The sequence below is a fragment of the Pangasianodon hypophthalmus genome, chromosome 25 (assembly GCF_027358585.1).
Source record: "Pangasianodon hypophthalmus isolate fPanHyp1 chromosome 25, fPanHyp1.pri, whole genome shotgun sequence".
NCBI classification, from domain to species: domain Eukaryota; kingdom Metazoa; phylum Chordata; class Actinopteri; order Siluriformes; family Pangasiidae; genus Pangasianodon; species Pangasianodon hypophthalmus.
The window spans coordinates 16,592,829-16,611,422 of record NC_069734.1 but is presented as its reverse complement, the minus strand read 5'-3'; the positions used below and the strand labels follow the sequence as shown (position 1 = coordinate 16,611,422).

The following is an 18,594-nucleotide window of genomic DNA, read 5'->3' as shown; positions in this document are numbered from 1 at the left end:
GTGACGCACTTTGACCTCAAAAGCCCGGACTTTATGAAGCCGCCTGATCCGCTACAGCGGCGCACTGGAGCTGCTCGTGTCTGCGCACGATTTACGCAGACCTGTAATCGGGGTTTGCGCTGACATTTGCGCAGGATTTACGCAGACCTCTGCGTCATTTTGTCTGATGATAAAAAAAAAAATAAACGTAATATTCATAAAGAGGTTTTGAATATCTATTTGTACCACCTCACAAATGAAGATAGATAAATTAATTATCCTAATGGCGCGTCAAAACCTTTCACCTACTAACCTACACGTCTAGAGTTGGGTTGCCAGATTGATGTGATTGAATACTGTCACCATGTTTTATATATATATATATATATATATATATATATATATGATATACATACATACATACAGTATAGCTTTCAGTATGCTATGAAAGTGCATGTGAACCCATGCAAAAATGTAAGACATGATGAATCGTCTGAAAATACACACACACACACACACACACACACACACTATAAGTGTATAAAAGTACCAAGTGTAAAATTCTCATGAATCATGTGACTTGTCTGTAAGGGATCAAATTTTCCACTTTTGTTTTTTTTTCTTCAGATCTTCCCTACCTATCACACAGCTGCCATTTTGTATACATATCTCTCTCTCTCTCTCTCTCACACACACACACACACACACTCACACACACACTCACACACACGCCTGTCATGTTTATATTCATTTATCCGCATGATCACATTATCACATCTTTCTATCACACTTTCATTGCCTCACCAGATATCACTACCTTTTAAGTTGATCTTCACATCTCTTGTTCTTGGTGGTTAAAATCGACCACACTGGCAACCCTGATCTTTAACGCACGCAGGGATCACTCTTCAATCACTCTCCACTCGCTGTATAAGTGCACTACAGAGGACGGAAAGTGTTGTGGAGAAGTGTGTAAGTCTATCCAGCAGGGTGATATAATCAGGCATACTTTACAGTCTTGAAATTTCTTAGCAGATATTAATATTTTATTTATATTGAGGAGTCTATGATTTGTGGGTTTTGGACATAGCGTGTGTCTGGAGCTCCGCCTTAAAAAAGGGGGCGTGTGCTGACGTCACAGCGGGAGGCGCAGGTGACCTTCTGTCTTTTTTTTTTTTTTTTTTTTTTTGGTTTGTGTAACCCCTTCACAGTCACTTCACTACATAACAGTGTCCTTGCAGCGTGAGGGAAGTTGAGCTGAAATCAGACGGGACCTCTAACACCGGCGATCAAGGACACCGGGCTGAGCGCGCGCGCTGCTCCCTGCTCTCACCTTCAGCCGCGTGACCTGCACACTGACTTGCTCAGTTCAGTTCAGCTCGTGGATCCTGAACCTCAGTCACAACCGGCTGATCCTCAGACCTTCACCAGCTCGCGCGCAACCTGGGAACTGAATTAACATCTCGTGTGGGAAACGCTGCAGTGTGAGTGTGTGTGTGTGAGTGTGTGAGAGTGTGTGGTGGTGCTCCAAAGGATCTCGAGCTCGCGCATGATGTACACAATTACCAGAGGCCCGAGCAAACTCGTTACACAACGGAGAACAGGTGCGAAATCTTCATAAACTATCGCGTGCGCTTTTGAAATGACATGCGTTTCCGGTCAGGTGATAATGATAATGATGATGATGATGATGATGATGATGATGGTGATGTTGTGTTTTGTTTTTTTTGGGCATTATTTCTGTCAGGTCCCACACAGCAGCAGATCGACAGCAAAGCCACCGACCTGAAGCACAAACGGAGCCACTGGCTCGAGTCCAAGTGAGTAAGAGACTATACACACATACACACACACACACACACACACACACACACACGTGGAGCAATCCTGCTTAAACAGTGACTGACTAGCTTTGTGTCGCGTGCTCGTCTGCACCCTATGACCTTGTACCTCAGCGCGTGCGCGTGTGTTTCCGGTGTTTACACAGCCATAAACCCTTTTAAAGGTGCAATAGTCGATTGTTTGTTTCCTTCTTATTTGTACAAAAATATACAGAACATGATAAAAAACGATTGTTTAATCCATGACCATCAGGATAAAAGTATTATTTGGCTGAGAAAACTCATTTGGAAAAGTGACTTCCGGTCCGGAAAGCTTGTTTTTGTATTTGGAATGTCCTCCAGTCACACTGCTGTAAGACAGATCCTGGGGGCGGAGCTTTGTGAACATGGGTGGGAATGGGGGAGGAGTTCAAGGAGATAACAACAATCATTCTAATCTTGGGGGGGAAAAAAAGGACTAATCTTATCTAATGCACTTTTAATCACCTCTTTCTCTCTTTATTCCCTTTAAATAACGTTCGGTGTTTCATTTCCACGTTAGAAACCCTGCGCGTGTTCTCACTCGGAAGGACGCATCACAAATTGCACTGGATAGTGCTTCAAAGTAGTATCCTATGGCTAAACAGACAGTGGCTGCGTCACAAAAACACACACTTAGTTATGTAATATTCTGGCATAGCGTTACTATCATTGTTTACTTATTACTCGATTTGGGACGCAGCCCAGAGCACTATCAAGCCTACAGTGAGATATGTTTTACTTTAGATCAGGTTCCTCTTTCAGTTAGCTGATGAGAGGATTTCATAACTATATTTCATAATGGCTTTTTCCACAGCGCTGTTAAATTCTCGATTCTGATTGGTCAGACGGTGTTGATTAGTTTTCCGGAACAGCAAAATCGCACAAGCTTTATATTAAAGCCCTTGTTCTAAAGTGTTAGCGTTTCTGTAATAATTTGCACGGGGGACTTGTATGATCTATGTTCCACATAAACGAAAAAAAAAAGTTATGCGTAAGGAGATATTTATCTGACATTTCTAACACAAGTGATAACAGGAACTGACTAGTTTCGTGGACATTCCACAACATTAAATGTAACTCTAAATGGATAAACAGTATGAGGTGCTGTTCATTAATACACACTGCACTGTTACTAATACTGCTGTTAGAAAATGATCAACTTTGTGGTAGTAACTGTAACTCTGCTTCGTCACACCGCCCAGTTTTTCTACAACACACATATTTGACGTCTCTATAAAGAGTTTCATTAAAGACTTTAGCTACTTGAGGTTTGTACTGGAGCTAATGTAGAAAGGGACGTTTATAGCTACCAGATTAGCATCCTGTCCGAAGCTATTCAGTATTTCAAACCATGACTTCTGTGGTTTTGGACACTATATATATATATAATGGGGGAAAAAATGCATCACAGAGAACAACTCTGTATGTAGTTTGGTGTCATTTCTCAGGTAGGAGGCGTGGCCAAAAATGTGAAGCCATTAGATTGAGATGAAAATATCATTTCAAGATGATATGTATATTTAAATATTTGAAGCTGGACGTTGCAAATGTATTTTCATTTCAGTAGCTTCTCAAGAAGCGTATGACTTTGTTAACATGGGTTTTGTTGTTGTTTTTGTAGCTCGCCCGCCCCTAAAATTGTATTTCAGCGCCTCAACACAAAGCGCTTTCTCAGATCCACCTCGCCAAAGGAGGAAGACACGGCTGAAGGTTTCACGCCAGCACACGAGGAGAACGTGCGATTCGTCTACGAAGGTGAGGTGATGAGTTGTACAACTGTCTGTACAAAGTCTCTGTAGTTGGGAACGAGGCCAAAGCCGGAACTGACCATGACACAGGGATGGCGGTGATAGATGGCATGGTCAGGGTTTTTGTTTTTTTACGCCTGAGGAGTTAAGGCTGTACATGTGATGAAGTTAGTTCAGTGTCTGTTTAATGGAAACTTTCTAATTAAGCGTTACCGACAGGAGCTCTGAGCTGGTCTGGTTCTAGACTTTGTACTAGCGTCCAGCACTCAGGAGGTGGTTTAGTGAGTGTGTTAAATTGCCACGCTGCTTTTGCTGAAACGAACCCAAATCTCTTATCTCTGCAGCTCCTCCTTTCTCCAGAGCAGACCCACCAAGCGGCTGATGCAACTCGCTGCAAAAACCAGTCAGAGCACTGCCCATATCCCCGATCTGTTTGTAGTTTAATACACAAGCTTCTGCTTTAAAGACTGTTTAGCAAAAAAAAAAAAAAAAAAAAACTTGACTGCAGTCGAGCCAAAATGTTTAATGTCTGAAGATTGTTAAAGAATAACGGAAGGTAACAGCCTTCAGTTTAGCACTGTACAAGGTTCATGTCTAAATCCACAAACGCTCGCCTCACAATTCATAATTAATCTCAGTTAACACCACATGTGCACACTTTTATAAAATATTGAAGCGTGTATTTATATATGAATCAAAATTCCCTTCTAAAGTGCAGATCCAGCTTCAAACTACAGGCCGAACCACATGCCAAACCTCCAACCCGAGTCTGTCTCTTCACGTTCCTGAGATTTCACAAAATTCAGATTACTATTATTGTTCACTTGGAATATTCATACAACATATTCATACATGTCGTTTCTATAGTAACGACTCACTCATGGGTACGGCGGACACTCCACTTAAACGGATTAAAAAAAAAAAAAAAAAAAGATCTGTGTAATTGTTATCGATATGGTGAAGGTTTCTGTGAGGGGGTGTTTACTTAGCTTTTAGCGGAAGGAGTCTCCAGTGTCAGAGGTACAGTTAAAAAAGTCTTCAGGATGGACGGCTTTCCAGTTTCTCAGTAACATGACAAGCTGCATTTTTTTTTTTTTTTTTTTTTTTTTGTCTTGTTAACTAAAAGAGAGAGAAAAAGTGGCTGATGAGGGAACGAATGTTTATAGCTGCTATAATGTTCCACAACATTAAAAGTTGTAGAATCTATAAACAGGTGAAAGGTATGATGTGTCATGTTTTTTTAAAAAAATAATAATAAGTAGAAATTGGTAGTGTTGGCAAATTGCTGTGGAAATAAAACGGGATAAATCATCTATCGCATGTACATTTTTAGGAAAATAATCGATTTCAGGCTGGTAACAGTAACTCCACTTTGCATCTGCATTCCACCACCCTGTTGTTGATCGTTTTCTGATAACCGCATACCCCCCGTGTGATTTATTCGGGAATAAATTTGGGCTGTAATGTGACCTGGTGTGTTAAACTGAGCTCACGTGCTTTGCACGGAGTAATCTCTGTTTAAGCAGCCAGTCTTTGCTTGTTGATCCCGTGCTGTAATAGGTGCTTTAAGTGTGAATTAACAAAACTGAAAATCACTCTGTGTGTGTGTGTGTGTGTGTGTGTGTGTGTGTGTGTGTGTGTGTGTGTGTGTGTGTGTGTGTGTGTGTGTGTGTGTGTGTGTATAGCATGGCAGGAAGTGGAGCAGAAACTCGGTGAAGGAGCTCAGCCGGAGAACGGGGAAGGCCCAGTGCAGTACGCCGAGAGGAATCCCAATCCCAGCATGAAGAGTAAGTCACACTATATTATATACACACACTCGTACTGCAAACACCCGACAGACCAAAATTACACAACGTGCTACTATCAGCATTTAAACATAAGCAATAAAACATCGTTCCATTAGGAAAATAATCAACGCCGAGGTGCTGTGATGTCATCAGACGCAAAAAAGGGGCGTTCCTGTTACCACTCTGAAGTTATTATTAATGATATTTTTATTCCTCTTATACCAAGGCAGTTTGTAAAGGATTACAATTATTTATTAAAAACATCACCGCTTGTTTTTTTTTATCCATTTATAGTTACTCTGAATGTCGGAGAAACTTTTGGATGAGGAACACAGTCATAGTCTGCCACTTTATCATATTGAGACACTTTTGTGTCGTTATCCTGCTTACACCATGAGACCTTCCTGTGGAGTGCAAAAGTTTGTACCCCCCTTTGATTCTGGATGGGGGGAAATGTAGCTCTGTTGTACAGTTAAACCAAAATCCTGTTACACTATGGACTAAATATTACAGAAATCGTGTCTAAGGAGCAGTTCTCTTTTAAGCCGAAACGTTTGCGTCCTCACTGCCATGTCCTAGTAAATTTTTCAACATGCCTTACTAAAATGTTTAAAGTCAACCTGCTATTAAAATCTGACCTTTTATCCGTATATCACTACAACTTATTTATAAATTCTCTAAAAAGCTCATTTGTTTTTCTGGTGGAAAGTTAATCAAACTCTAGAAAAAAAAAATCCAATATAATCCCAGAGGTAATAACGTCGTTAGCATGAAAATCCAAGCAGGCAGAGAGAAAAAAAATGAAATCTTACCATAAAACCCAGGCGAATGAGACGGCTCCATGCCAACAGCACGTTCTACCCTGCGCCTTTACTGACCGGAGGCCGAGACTTGAGACTTCATAGGTCAGAGTTCACCTAGATAATATCAGAATGTGAAAGTAACCACAGCAAATGTGCATTTTTTCCCACAGTTTTTAGGTGGCTTCCATAATCGCTGCCACAAGGGGTCATAAATGCTCAAAAAAATGGAATCAGCATTTAACAGAGTCAGTATCTGTGCTTTCCTAATATGTATACCATCTCTGTAACATACACACATCTATAATGACCATGTTCACTTCCTCCCCATCCATCTCCAGAACTCAAACCAGCTTCAGAAAGCTTTACAGCAGTTTCAGAACAAGATTTCGAATGCAAATAGATTATAAATTAACTGAATCTGGATTGTACTTTACACCCGTTCTTCCCTGTGCATACCTGTCTGGTGTTCAACTCTGATTACACTATAAACTGTACATTGTAGTTAAACTAGTGTCTCTTGGATTGTGACCTGATTTGTCCCCCTTCTCTCTGTCTCTCTCTGTCTCTGTCTGTCTCTCTGTCTGCAGACTTTGTGCCTATCGATCTTGAGGAGTGGTGGGCGCAGCGCTTCCTGGCCACCATCGCTAACCCGTCGTGACAGGTGTAGAACGGGGGAGCAGCGGGGGATCGTGGGAGCTGGACTGGGTTATGAAGGATGGTGGGGGTGGGGATGGGGTGAGGGTCCAGGCTGACACACTAGGTCCAAGAGGCCAGACTGCACTACAAACACACACATACACAATAGACAGAGAGAGATGTGAGATTTTCATTCTGCTGCTATAACTTTGAGAGACAGCAGTGTGCTGAAATGTGACATCTTTTTTTTTTTCTGGCTGGTCTTTGCATAAAAAAAAAAAAATGATGAAAAAAAAACAGTAAATCGTATTTCAGTACTTTGTGTTGGGATCTTTCTTTCGGATCAAAGTGAAAACCAGTGGACCCTTAAGAATATTAAAGGAGCAGTCTGTAATTTTTTTAGAAGACTCTGCTGATCCACCGCCTGCAGAAACGGTCTGCCTTGTAGATGGCGCCGCATCAGCTGGGGGCGGGGCTAATTTCAGGCCTGTAAAAAATGTAAGCAGCCTGAAATGACAAAACGAGCAGGGCCATTCCCAGGCATTATTGGGTATCTTTAAAATATAGAAACATTACAAACTGCACCTTTAAGGGTTGTGAAAGTGCTGCATTTAGGGAAAACAGGATGAAATACATTAAAGGATAGCGTGTTAAGGCATATTTTTCTTTTAATTTCATATCAAAAACTCTATTTAAACATAACATAAAAAAACATAACACATGAATAAAAACCCTGAGAATTTTAATTATGCAGCTCATGCAGAGGGCTCTTTAGTAGTCCCTCTCACGCAGCTCATCCAGAAGGCTCTCTGGTAGTCCTTCTCACGCAGCTCATCCAGAAGGCTCTCTGGTAGTCCCTCTCACGCAGCTCATCCAGAGGGCTCTCATAATTCCTTCTCATGCAGCTCATTCAACTGCCTTAGCTAGTCTTTTCCTCCCTCTACCTGCTCCGCGAGCTCTCCTGCGCAAGGGTGCTGGATGGCCCTGCTTTGCCGTTGTGAAAGTGATGCACTGGGAGTCCAGGAAGTCCAGCAGCTTGGTGGTGCCCAGCCTGATACCCGCTGTCCGGAGCCCTGCCTTCAGCTCGCACAGAGAGAGCGGCTGGTACTGCAGCACGCGGCTGTACAGCAGCGGGTCAGACAGGATGAAGGAATGCACAGCCTGGAGTTTGTCCTTCTCACGTACCGCCGCCTGAGACGCCGTGATACCCTCGCTGTCGGATCCGTCACCATCAGAGTCGCACATCTCTGGGTTGGATCTGGAGGAATCGATCATACGCAGTTACACGCAATAAAATCGTACTGCAAAACGGAAAGAACGTCATTTCTTTCAAGACACGCTTCCTAAACTTTGGCTGAAAGACCCTTGATTTAGGAAAAGGGCTGTAAATTAAAGTAGCATAGATTTATCTATATAATAAAAGCTAAAGTACATCTCCTAAAAGTGACATCACAAGTAAACAGTTAATTTCCAGCAGGCACTTATTGAAGTCACTCTTTTTCTGTGTTGTTGAATGTTGCTCCACTGGGCCAGTAGTCACTGAGTCTGGGTTCTGTACATTATATCTTGAGTAGCAGAGATATATATAGATATAATAAGAAGCCAGGAGTGAGTTAAATAATAAAAGATGTACGAATATGTTGTGGGTTTACACATAAATCCTGGGTCACGTAATTTAAAAAAAAAAAAATTATTGCCTCTTTAACATTCAAATGCATTCATTAGACATCCTAATAAACTTAAGATAAGTTAAGATAAGATACAAATGAACATGTATGAATGTGTACAGCAGCTATTGTTGGTATTTGTGAGTGTGTGTGTGCGCCACCTTTCTGACTCGGCCGTGGAGGAGGTGTTAGAGTCCTGAGATGCAGGTAACTGCTCCTCTTCCTCCTCTCCAAATTGCGGTTTCCTGGGTGAGACAGGAGGGGGCGCTGTGGGCTGTTTGAAGGCAGCCGGGGCAGCTTTGGGGCGGTTTTGCGGAGAAGGTTCCTCCTCAGAGCCGGAGCTCATCAGCTGGTGGGTGTACTGGTGGATCTCCTTCAGCTTCAGGACCATCTGCTTCTTAGGAAGGGGGCGCACGCCGTACCTGGTGTAGTACAAATATTGTAAATGTGGAAACAGCAATTTCAGTTATTTTAATGTCACATACAGTCCTGTATCCTGCTACACACATAGACACAGGTGTAATACACAACTTCATTCACAGCTACTGATCCAAAACAGATGATGTCTATCTACACAGATGTAGATCGTAAGTAGATATGCTACCCACTAGCTCTGGATTTTGAGTTCTGATACTCATTCTCCGTCACCCAAATTTTCCAAAGTTTTGAGGAATATCAATGAACTGTCGAGTTTCTGATCTGCAAATAAATTAAATGGCTGTGTAATAGTGATACCTTTAAATTATAACTTGAAAGATTTGGTGGAAAACGAGCCAACCTGCTTCTTACCAAAATCATGGATAGTGTGTCTCGTGTTATTCACTGGCTGCACGTTGGTGTGCTAATGTTTCGATAAATGAAATATTAAAAATTAAAACTTTTTTTAATGATTAAATCCTTTTATAGAAATTAATTTACCAGAGGAAGGAGGTGGGCCACATGTACGTTTGGGGCCATTTTTCAATTTGCATGTTGAAGTATACTGGATTGCTTGATAAGAGTCAAGGCCCATTTAAACTTCTATCTGAATGAAACGGAAAAGTGACTGAAGTGCCCGCCCACCTCTACTTTGATTGGCTGGCAGAGATGTGTGAATGACCGGGAGCAGAAACCAAAACTGTGTGCAGCGCTAATAATTCAAATGAGCCTTCACCTGTTCAGTTTGTTCTTAAGCTCAGGCGTGTCCATGTCCGAGAAGCTTGGCATGGGCGTGATGGGCACCAGTGGGGCTTGATTCTTCTTCTTGCAAGCCACTGAATAAATAAATACATTTATATTCCATACAAATCAACACCATAACATCGGTCTTAAAGTGGGTGCCAAAACTAACGCATTATCACATGCCACATCGAGACTTTGTTACCTGGCGTTCTTAACTGAGACACTCTCTTGGCGAGAGCCACTGCACCCACTCGCTGAGAGAGAGGAAGAGCATCCACTTCCACCTCATCCTCATCATCTTCCTTCCAGCTGTCCCACATCGCTGCATCAGGCAAGCTGTGGTTGTGTGGAGCTTCAGGATCTGGCAGGTTGTGCTGAGCTCCATGTCCAGGAGGAGAGAGGGTGTGCGGGGAAGCTGCCTCACCCTGTCCACTTTGTTCTGGAGGACTAGTTTGGTCTCCACTGCTCTCCAGCTTCAGACTGAAGCACGGCCCCTGTTCGGCAATCGCTCCGCCCAGACCCCACGAGTCATCGAACGCAATGGGCGGCTCATCGAAGACAAAGGACAGGCCTTCCTCTATCACTTCAACTTCACTTGTTTTGCTTGTGCTTGTTTCCACTGGTTCCTTGTCTTCTTGATCTCCACTGCTCATCCCCTGATCTCCACTGCTCATCCCCTGATCTCCAGTATCTCCAGGGTTATCAAAGTGCCGGGACTTGGCAGGACTTTTGCTTGAATCCTTCTCTGACTGCGAGTTCTCAGATGGGCTAAGAAGGAGGGATCCAAGTCTGCCCTCTTGACCTGATCTTCCTTGAGTTCTCAGCTCGCTGTCTCTCAGTAAGGGAGATCCAAGAGGGTCAACACATTGTAGACGAGGTTCTGAGTGGAGAGGAGTGCTGCTGCAAGGCTCGGAGGCAGAAATAGGATAAGTTTGATTTACAGAGTCACTGCGTGAGGTCTTGGACAATCTGGAATGTGATGTGAGCTTCTTGAAAGCTGGAGATGTTTGGGAATGTTCTGTATGAGGGTCTTTGATTGAGTTTGAGCACGATGTAGTTTTGGGGTTGTCAGAAATGGAAGAAGAGAAGGAAGAGGAGAACGAAGAGCGAGATCCGGGGAAGAGCTGAACGCGGCGCATGCCACTGGAGGTCTGCGTGGTGCTGGTGCGAGCTGAAGGTTCTGGAGTCGCCGGGATTAACCACGAAACCTCAGCAGAGCCGTCCAATACGCTCTCGCCGCCTGCTCGGTCAGATCTGGAAGGTTCCGGATGCACAGAATTGGGGGTCTCGTTTGATCTTGTGGAAGAGAGTCCAACTTGTGTGGTTTCTCTAGCTTTAATACGAGTGTACCGCAGACTGAGTCGTGACGGAGTTGAGGTTGGTGCTCTGGGAGCGTCGCCACGTGAAGGAACTTTATCGGGGCGGTCATGTTCCATGTCATCGCTGGAGTCGGAGAGGACGATGAGCTCAGGCTGGCTGCGATCGGGTGTAAGAGGGGAGAGTTTGGGTTTGGTACTACTGGGCAGTGAAGGAGTTACTGTAAGCTTGGTTTTACTAAGAGCTGAAGTTGAGGGGTGTTTAGACCAGAGTTTCGAGTGTTCTGCTGTGACCTGTGAGATGCCGTGAGCGTTCGGACTCTCCGAAGTCAGCGACTGTCGAACTGCTACACTCCGGTCTGGAGTCTGTCCTGGCACTTCTCCTGGAGACATGCCGGTCACAGGAAACTGCGACCTGGCTGGTTCTCCAGATTCCCGCGGGGGACTAACGGACAGATCGATCACTTCGTCGACTGAAGACGCGCGCCGAGAGGTAGGTGTATTCTTCTGGTCTAAATGCCGAGTTTGCGGCTGAGATGGCTCCGTGTACTCTCCCCAGGACTCAGAGAACAGACGGTTGTAGCTCCGGTCTAAACCGGCGTCCGGACCTCCGCTTTGACGCACATTTTTATTAGATCCGGGGTTCAAATCAACCTCAGCATTGCAAGGCATGTCTGTTGCCTCCTCCATTTTGACATTTTGCTTTCCTTCACCCCTTTTTTCTGCGTTAGAGCAGATGTTCACTCCCTCATCTTCCTCTTCATCTTCATCACCACTGTCAGTGCTCACCTCTGCCTCAGCCCCCATCTTCCTTTGCGTGGCCACAAACTTGTAAATCTCATTCAGCTCGTCCTCATTGACGATATCTTCTTTAATCTCTCCATCTCCGCCGCCTTCCTCGTCCTCGCCCTCCGTCCCTCTCTTGGCTTCCCCAACATCCTCGCCATCGCCATCCTCTTGCTCCCACATGGAGCGCAGGAGCTCCAGGAACTGAGTATCGGCCAGACTCTGCTGGGCTTCAGCTGCAGGCTCATGAGCCAGGGAAGCGTCCCATTCCTGTTCTCTTGGGTCCTCCACTGGATTTCCAGTGTACTGCTCACACTGCTGCTGCAGCTCAGAAAGACCAAACCTAACACACAAACACACAAATAAACAACAACATACTGAAGTACCGAACACAAAAAAGACCAGAGACGGTCCAACATGCTGTTTCTAAGTGATGAAGCATCAACTGCCATAACACAAGTCTGGATTAGGCATGTTGCTGACAACTTGGGACTAGACACTATTGCTGCCCCCCTCTTTTCCATCAGTTTTTGTCCTTTTTAGGTTACACAGACCATACCAAATGTTGTTAAGAAAATGGTTAGGCTAAACTGAATTTTGGACAATTTTCAAAAAAAAAAAAAAAACCCCATCAGAGGTCTAAGGTTAATGCATCTAACAAGTAATGTCTGACTTGCTGATTTAATACATGTGAACTATAAACATGAACAAAACTTCACACTGTAGCTGATCGCTGTGACGTCACTGTGGCGTCACACTGACCTGCTGGCTAGCTGGAGTACATCAGGAAGCAGGGTGAGTGTCAGGTGGCAAACAGCAGTGTAGAGGTACTGCAACAGAGCGTACACCGCCTCACCTGACACATCATTCAACAAAACTCTCTGAGCTTGAGGAAAGCCTTCCTCCTGCACTCCAAAACCTGCATCATGGACCTGGACACATGTTTTAAAAAAAGACCACGTTAGGCAAATCTAGTCTTAAGAAAATAAGAACACATGCGGTTTAGGATTGTGATTTGTCACAAGGTATCGATTAATTTTCTTTAACAGCAGCTCTGACAGTAGTGTCGCTGCAAATCACAGGTTTATATTAATACCAGACAGCCGATGTGAAAGAGAAATAAAACACGGGGCTACAAGACGCCACCCTGTCGTTGATTGTTTTCCTATAACAGCCCACCTTGTCCTGTTTTATTCCTCATTTATGAAATACTAACCCTTAAATCCTTTAACAATATCACACTAATTATGCATCCGCATAAAAAAAACTGTTATGATGTGGACAATCATGGGCCAAGTGAACCAGTTACAGTACATAGACACTAAAGATTAGACTTTACAGTGTATTTACCATGTTAGCCAGCAGGGGGCAGCGGGTGTAGAGCATGAACGAGTGAGCGAAGTAGACGTCGCCGCTGTCCACCTGCAGCTGCACATCACTGAGCTGAGGGTTGTTCACCATGCTACCCAGATCAGAACACAGCCTGGACACACTCGTCTGAGGACACACAAACGACAAATAAAGACTCGCAGTCCATCCTAACAAGTGTTGCATGTACAGCTGATTCTGTTCATTGGATTCATAATACTTCTTTTCTAGATAAAGAAGGCTTTAGATGAAGAGTTACTGAGTTTATAGGAGGTCTCCGGGTTTCTGTAGGTTCGGGAACAAATCCACTGAGAGGAGGTTCTGATAACGGAGCAGAATTGTTATCTGTACAGCAGAGAGAGAGAGAGAGACAGAGAGAGAGAGAGAGAGAGAGAGAGAGAGAGAGACAGAAGGATCAGTTTCTGGTTTCTATAAAACAAGAGAAGAGATGCGTGATCTTATTGAGCTCCTGGTGTATATAGATTCTCACCGGTGTATCTGTACTGGGTGAGCGTCATGCCTTCCTCAGCCAGATCCACCAGGTCGGTCAGGGCCTGTGTCCCGGGTATCCCCAGACTCGGGGTGGAGGTGCAACGTGGAGTCGAAGCAGCTACGTGCTGCTCTGGAGCCGCGGCGGATTCCGAGGCTGCTGCAGGACGCGGTTTTACTGGTGTCACCTCTGACAATGGAGATTTTTTATTCTGTGGAGAAACCACAAATTATAATTGGCAAACAGTTACAACTTCTTTTATTCTACATTAAAGTGACAATGAGAGGGAAGAAACTTAGTTCCTCTTAGCTAGGACCTATTAATGCCAACTCTTAGAGGTAAGATTCTTTGTGATGTTTTTTTTTTTAAACACATCATGGCATGATAGATCCTGTAGACGTCATTCACTTTAAACATGTGTGTGTGTGTGTGTGAGAACATCTCACCTCTTCTCTGTTCCAAGGCTGCATGAACGCTCCGAGCTCTGCAGTGTAAAACTCAGAAAGCGAGGCTGGTCCTCCTCCAGGCAGCGCACTCTGGAGCCAGAGAAGGTTGTGTGTGGAGAGAGCAGAGGGCTGCAGGGTGGGGCTGGGAGGAGTAGGAGGTCTGGGGATGAGTAGCAACGATGAGACTCGCTCCTGGATCCGGTTCAGAGCAGCCTGTGGGTCCTGCACCAGGAGGAGGGGAGGGGGAGCGGCCGGGGCTCCTTTCCTCCTCTTTACTCGACTCTTACCTGAGCAAGAAGGTCCTGTTATACACAACATCTCACACTGCACTATCGTACACTCAACAGCACATCACACACACTAATATTATTATAGAATATTTATTATAGGAGTGTAACACAGGGCCACTCTGGGGCGTATCTATTCAGTGCTCCAAATATCTGTTTTCTGATTTAAACCTGTGCGTTCAATCTTGGATCGAAAAAGATGCAGGTATTTAATCTGAGCTTAAATAGCACTACATTTGGACGCACTAACGTCGTGCCTTTCCATGTCATATGAATGCAATAAGTTGCACTTAACTCACCGGCTCCAGCTCTCCCCTGTACCACAGGAGCCGTGACTGCCGTACCGCTCGACAGCTGTGCCCGTATACGTCTCTCCTCCTCCCTGTCTCTCTCTCGCTCCTTCTCCTGCTCCAGCAGAGAGCGAGACAGGGCCAGAGCCACCATGGTGTCTTCATCCATGCGTGGCGCCTTTTTTCTGGCTTTCTTCCTGGCTGGCATGCTGGACTCTGAAGTGTCGCTGCTGCCTCCTGCCTGCTGCCTAGACATAAGCGTGAAAGTCAGAAGCGTACAAAGAATCACGACTTTGTACAACTTATTTCTGCCGTTTTGGATTAAACTACTTACCCGTTCTCCCGTTCGGCTGCCTGTCTCTGCAGGGCCTGCAGCAGCTCAGCCGGAGACACGCCCATGCTCGCCGAGCAGCGCTTTAAGTGTGTGGAGCGGGTCTTTTCTGACTTAAAGCCCCGCCCACAAATAGGGCACTCGGGTATGCGTGGACGAGGAGGAGGACGAGGACGAGGAGGAGGAGCAGGAACCCTTGAGGTGCTGTTCTCACGCTGGTCGAGACACCTGAATCCAAGCAGAACAGAGCAAGCAATGCTGTATTCATCATAACACCAACATACGTTCTGTGTTTGTCAGTTTTCGTCAGTGACCGAGAGCTTTGCTACCGGTTGATGTGCTGAGTGCGCAGCTGATGGCTCATAGCTGACAGGTCTTTGTAGCAGAGCTGGCAGAAGAACAGACCTCCGTCTTCCACGTCCACTACGGCCTGACTCTCAGCCTCACGGTCTAACTGCTGCTGTAACCTCTGAGCCAAGAGCTCGTCGCATTCCTGCTTCTCAGCAGGCCCTAAAACACCAACACACACATAATAATAATAATAATTCAAGTACAAGTCTATCTACACTCCAATGTAGCATTTATGGTCACAATTATACATGCTGGATCTTTAAGGTATGCCAAGCCACCTGGACAGCTCTTATATCATATCTTATCAAATGTTTATCACTTGCTGTGTTATTCCTACAAATCTGTTAAACATTACGCACCGGGGGTTGATCTGATCTGATCTGATCTGATCTTACTTTGCGTGGGAAGTGACTGTGTCTCGGTGGGCTGGACAGAAGATTCCGCACTCGCCTCCACATCGGTGTGCACGAGGCGAGGCGGAGTCGCTCTCTTAAACCTCTGCATCCTGCTGAGCACCTTTTCCTTCGCCCGCACCTTCTGCTAACACAAATCAATGCAACCTCTGTATTCAGCGGGACAAAGTGGAATCAGGATGCAACATACAGTACATGAAAGTACAGAGGCTCTGTAAATAGAGGTAATGATACGCAATCATTTTCAGTAAGCACTTCAGAGCCGGATCCCTGTATGGGACGCCAGTCCATCGTAGCGCTCCGTGCACTCATTCACACCAAGGGGCTATGTAGAGTCGTCTATCTGCATAACGCATGCTTTTGTGAGACGGGAGGAAACCGGAGAACCCGGAGGAAACCCAGTAACTCGAGCACAGGGTCACACCGTGGATGGATCTTGACATAAGACATAATGCATGGAGATAAGAACAGCTGGAAAAGAAGAAGAGGAACTGCATATTCACCTTTTGCTCCCCTCCTCCTCCTCCTCCTACTACTACTGCAGCCTCTGATCCTCCATCAGTAAGGATCTTGTCTGTACTTTTCCGCTCAAAAAAGTGCAAAAGTACAGACTTCTTCTCCCTTTTCCTTTTACAAGGCGCTTTGCTCCTGCTTTGGATCTGAGATCCCGAGTCTTCTCCTTCTCCTCCTCCTCCTCCTCCTTCTTCTTCTTCTCCTTCATCCTGCACCACTGTTTTCTTCTCATCCCCAGACTCTCCACCTTTCCGTCGCACTCTCTTCAGGAGCCGGGAGCAGAGGAAGGAGAAGTCCTGGTCCGAGTCGTCCATGAGCATCAGATTATATCACACCATCCTAATGTTTATGCGCGAGATCCAGTGAAGAAGAGCTGACTGTCACAGCTGGATGTGCAGCTTCACATTAATCTGACATGTCCTGCTTCCTATATCACAAATATACCACAAATTCTGCTCAACTATAATAACGTTTAACATATAACAAATTTAATTAACTACCTAGCGAACGAACCAGCACGCGCTTTTTGATTATACAAAAATAATTAAGACCAAAGCCGCCATTTTACCTTTAAACATTTTTTTTTTGTCAAAGTCGCCATTTTATCTTTAAACGTTTTTTTTTTTTTCCTCCAAAGTCGCAATTTTACCTTTAAATATCGTTTAGGAAGCCCGCCATTTTACCTTTAAATATCTTAAATTAAAATATATCGCTATTTTCAATCCGTCTAGTTCCTGTTTTTTAAACCTCTTCCTCTCAACCGCCGCTCAAAACTTCCGGTGACATGTTTCCGTCGCCTTGTTAATGCGTCACGCGGCAAAATCCTGAACTGAACAAACTCAAAACGCTTCAAATCCACAAAAGTTAAAGAATTATGAGTTGAAATTCTACACAGAAGATAAAAAGGGGTTTTAAAATTAGTTTTATAAAATAATAGAAAGCATAAATGAACCTAAAAAATGCCAAGACACTGTCGTTCACCTGTTTTCATAACGTCCATGTAAAAATATACCAACAAATAATAATAATAATAATAATAATAATAATAATAATACAAGCAACTTTTTAGGTGAAAGGGAGAATCATTGACTCCTTAGAATCGACTCAAAGAGTCGACTCGCTCACGAACGACACATGTTTACCTCAGCACACTGCCACTGACATGGTTGTGTGTGTGTGGCTTTAATGCAAGTAGATTATATGATTATTTCTGCAGTCTACACTGTAGAGATGATGCTGAATTACAGTCAGAAACCCTTCTGCTAGAAGATAAGATGGCATGTTAAAACTGGATGTGATGGAGGTCACTACACCATCTACACATCCTCGACTACGGTCAGCGAGCCGGTGCATGAAGCTCAAGAATGAAAGGCAATGAAGTGTTTAAATCACTAAGGAAATAGTTCAGATAAACTGCTCTTGCTGCTGAGATGAGAGTGTGTTCCTGTAGAAACATGCATACCTGCTCCACACACACACACACACACACGATCACACACACACACCTCCTCTGGCGGTGCAAGTGCATTTGGTGATGCAGACGATAAGAACTTGCCGTGAGATAACAACCATGAGGGCCTGTTCTTCCACATCTTATCTACTAAAATTTTTTTTTTTAAAAAGCAGCTCTAATCACAGACATCAGATCACATTTAAAAAGAAACACAGCTGAATTCTCGATTCTGATTGGTCAGAAGGTGTTGGTTGATTTTCTGACAGTAGTTCTGGCTACAAACAAATCGCAGGATTATATTAACGTATTCTCTCTAATATGTTATACAGAGTGTCTGTGATAGAAGTCCCTGTAGTCCCTGCAACTTACACAGGAACTTCTATCATACACACCCTGTATAAACAAACAAACAAAAAAAAAACAAAACATGCAGTTATCGAATAAAGAAAAACATCTGATCGTTGATATGGTGAAGTTTTCTGTGAGATGTTAGATAAACATTTCTGGAAGGAGTCTCCAGTGTCAGCGCTTTGTAACAGTGTTCAGGACAGATGAATTGACACTTTCCAGTTTGTTGGTAATATGACAAGCTGCATTTTTCTTTCTTTCTTTTCTTTTCTTTTTTTTTTTTTTTTTTTTAGAAAGAGAGGCAGGTGAAGGAAACAACTGATTATAGCTGCTTCAACGCATGTGATAACAGGAACTGACTTTTTTTTTCCCCGTAGACGTTCCATAAAACGCTTTGGGATGTACTGTTACAGCAAAATATTCAACTTCAGGGTGGTAACAGTAACTCTGCTTTGAGTAGAGTCACATCACACCACCCTGTCGTTGATTATTTTCCTCTAACAGCACAGCTCCAAGTGTTTTATTCCTTACTTGTAACGTGCACATGAAAATCTAACAT

The 18,594-nt window shown here is 44.1% G+C and overlaps 2 protein-coding genes across 4 annotated transcripts; one reads left to right on the top strand and one right to left on the bottom strand.

The window, feature by feature from the left end:
* The first annotated feature begins 1,214 nt into the window (after positions 1–1,214).
* On the top strand, positions 1,215–7,132 carry mcrip2 (MAPK regulated corepressor interacting protein 2). The gene is made up of 5 exons (XM_026948016.3): positions 1,215–1,583; positions 1,727–1,799; positions 3,463–3,596; positions 5,275–5,376; positions 6,767–7,132. The coding sequence occupies exons 1-5, from the start codon at positions 1,529–1,531 to the stop codon at positions 6,835–6,837; spliced, it is 435 nt and encodes a 144-aa protein (XP_026803817.1). The 5' UTR covers positions 1,215–1,528; the 3' UTR covers positions 6,838–7,132.
* Positions 7,133–7,351: 219 nt separating this feature from the next.
* slx4 (SLX4 structure-specific endonuclease subunit homolog (S. cerevisiae)) lies at positions 7,352–18,547 on the bottom strand. Of its 3 annotated transcripts, XM_053229350.1 has the most exons (15): positions 16,803–18,547; positions 16,225–16,661; positions 15,704–15,848; positions 15,287–15,467; positions 14,961–15,185; positions 14,636–14,874; positions 14,050–14,336; positions 13,604–13,814; positions 13,373–13,458; positions 13,096–13,242; positions 12,508–12,677; positions 9,846–12,088; positions 9,636–9,735; positions 8,644–8,904; positions 7,352–8,073 (listed from the first exon to the last, which is right to left on the bottom strand). In XM_053229350.1, the coding sequence occupies exons 2-15, from the start codon at positions 16,552–16,554 to the stop codon at positions 7,722–7,724; spliced, it is 4,977 nt and encodes a 1,658-aa protein (XP_053085325.1). In that variant the 5' UTR covers positions 16,555–16,661; positions 16,803–18,547; the 3' UTR covers positions 7,352–7,721. The 3 variants fall into 3 exon arrangements, with proteins under 3 accessions (XP_053085325.1, XP_026803781.3, XP_053085326.1); XM_026947980.3 differs by having other exon boundaries at positions 15,704–15,845; positions 16,225–18,547; XM_053229351.1 differs by lacking the exons at positions 15,287–15,467; positions 15,704–15,848; positions 16,225–16,661; positions 16,803–18,547 and having other exon boundaries at positions 7,353–8,073; positions 14,636–14,870; positions 14,961–15,101.
* Between the last annotated feature and the right edge of the window lie 47 nt (positions 18,548–18,594).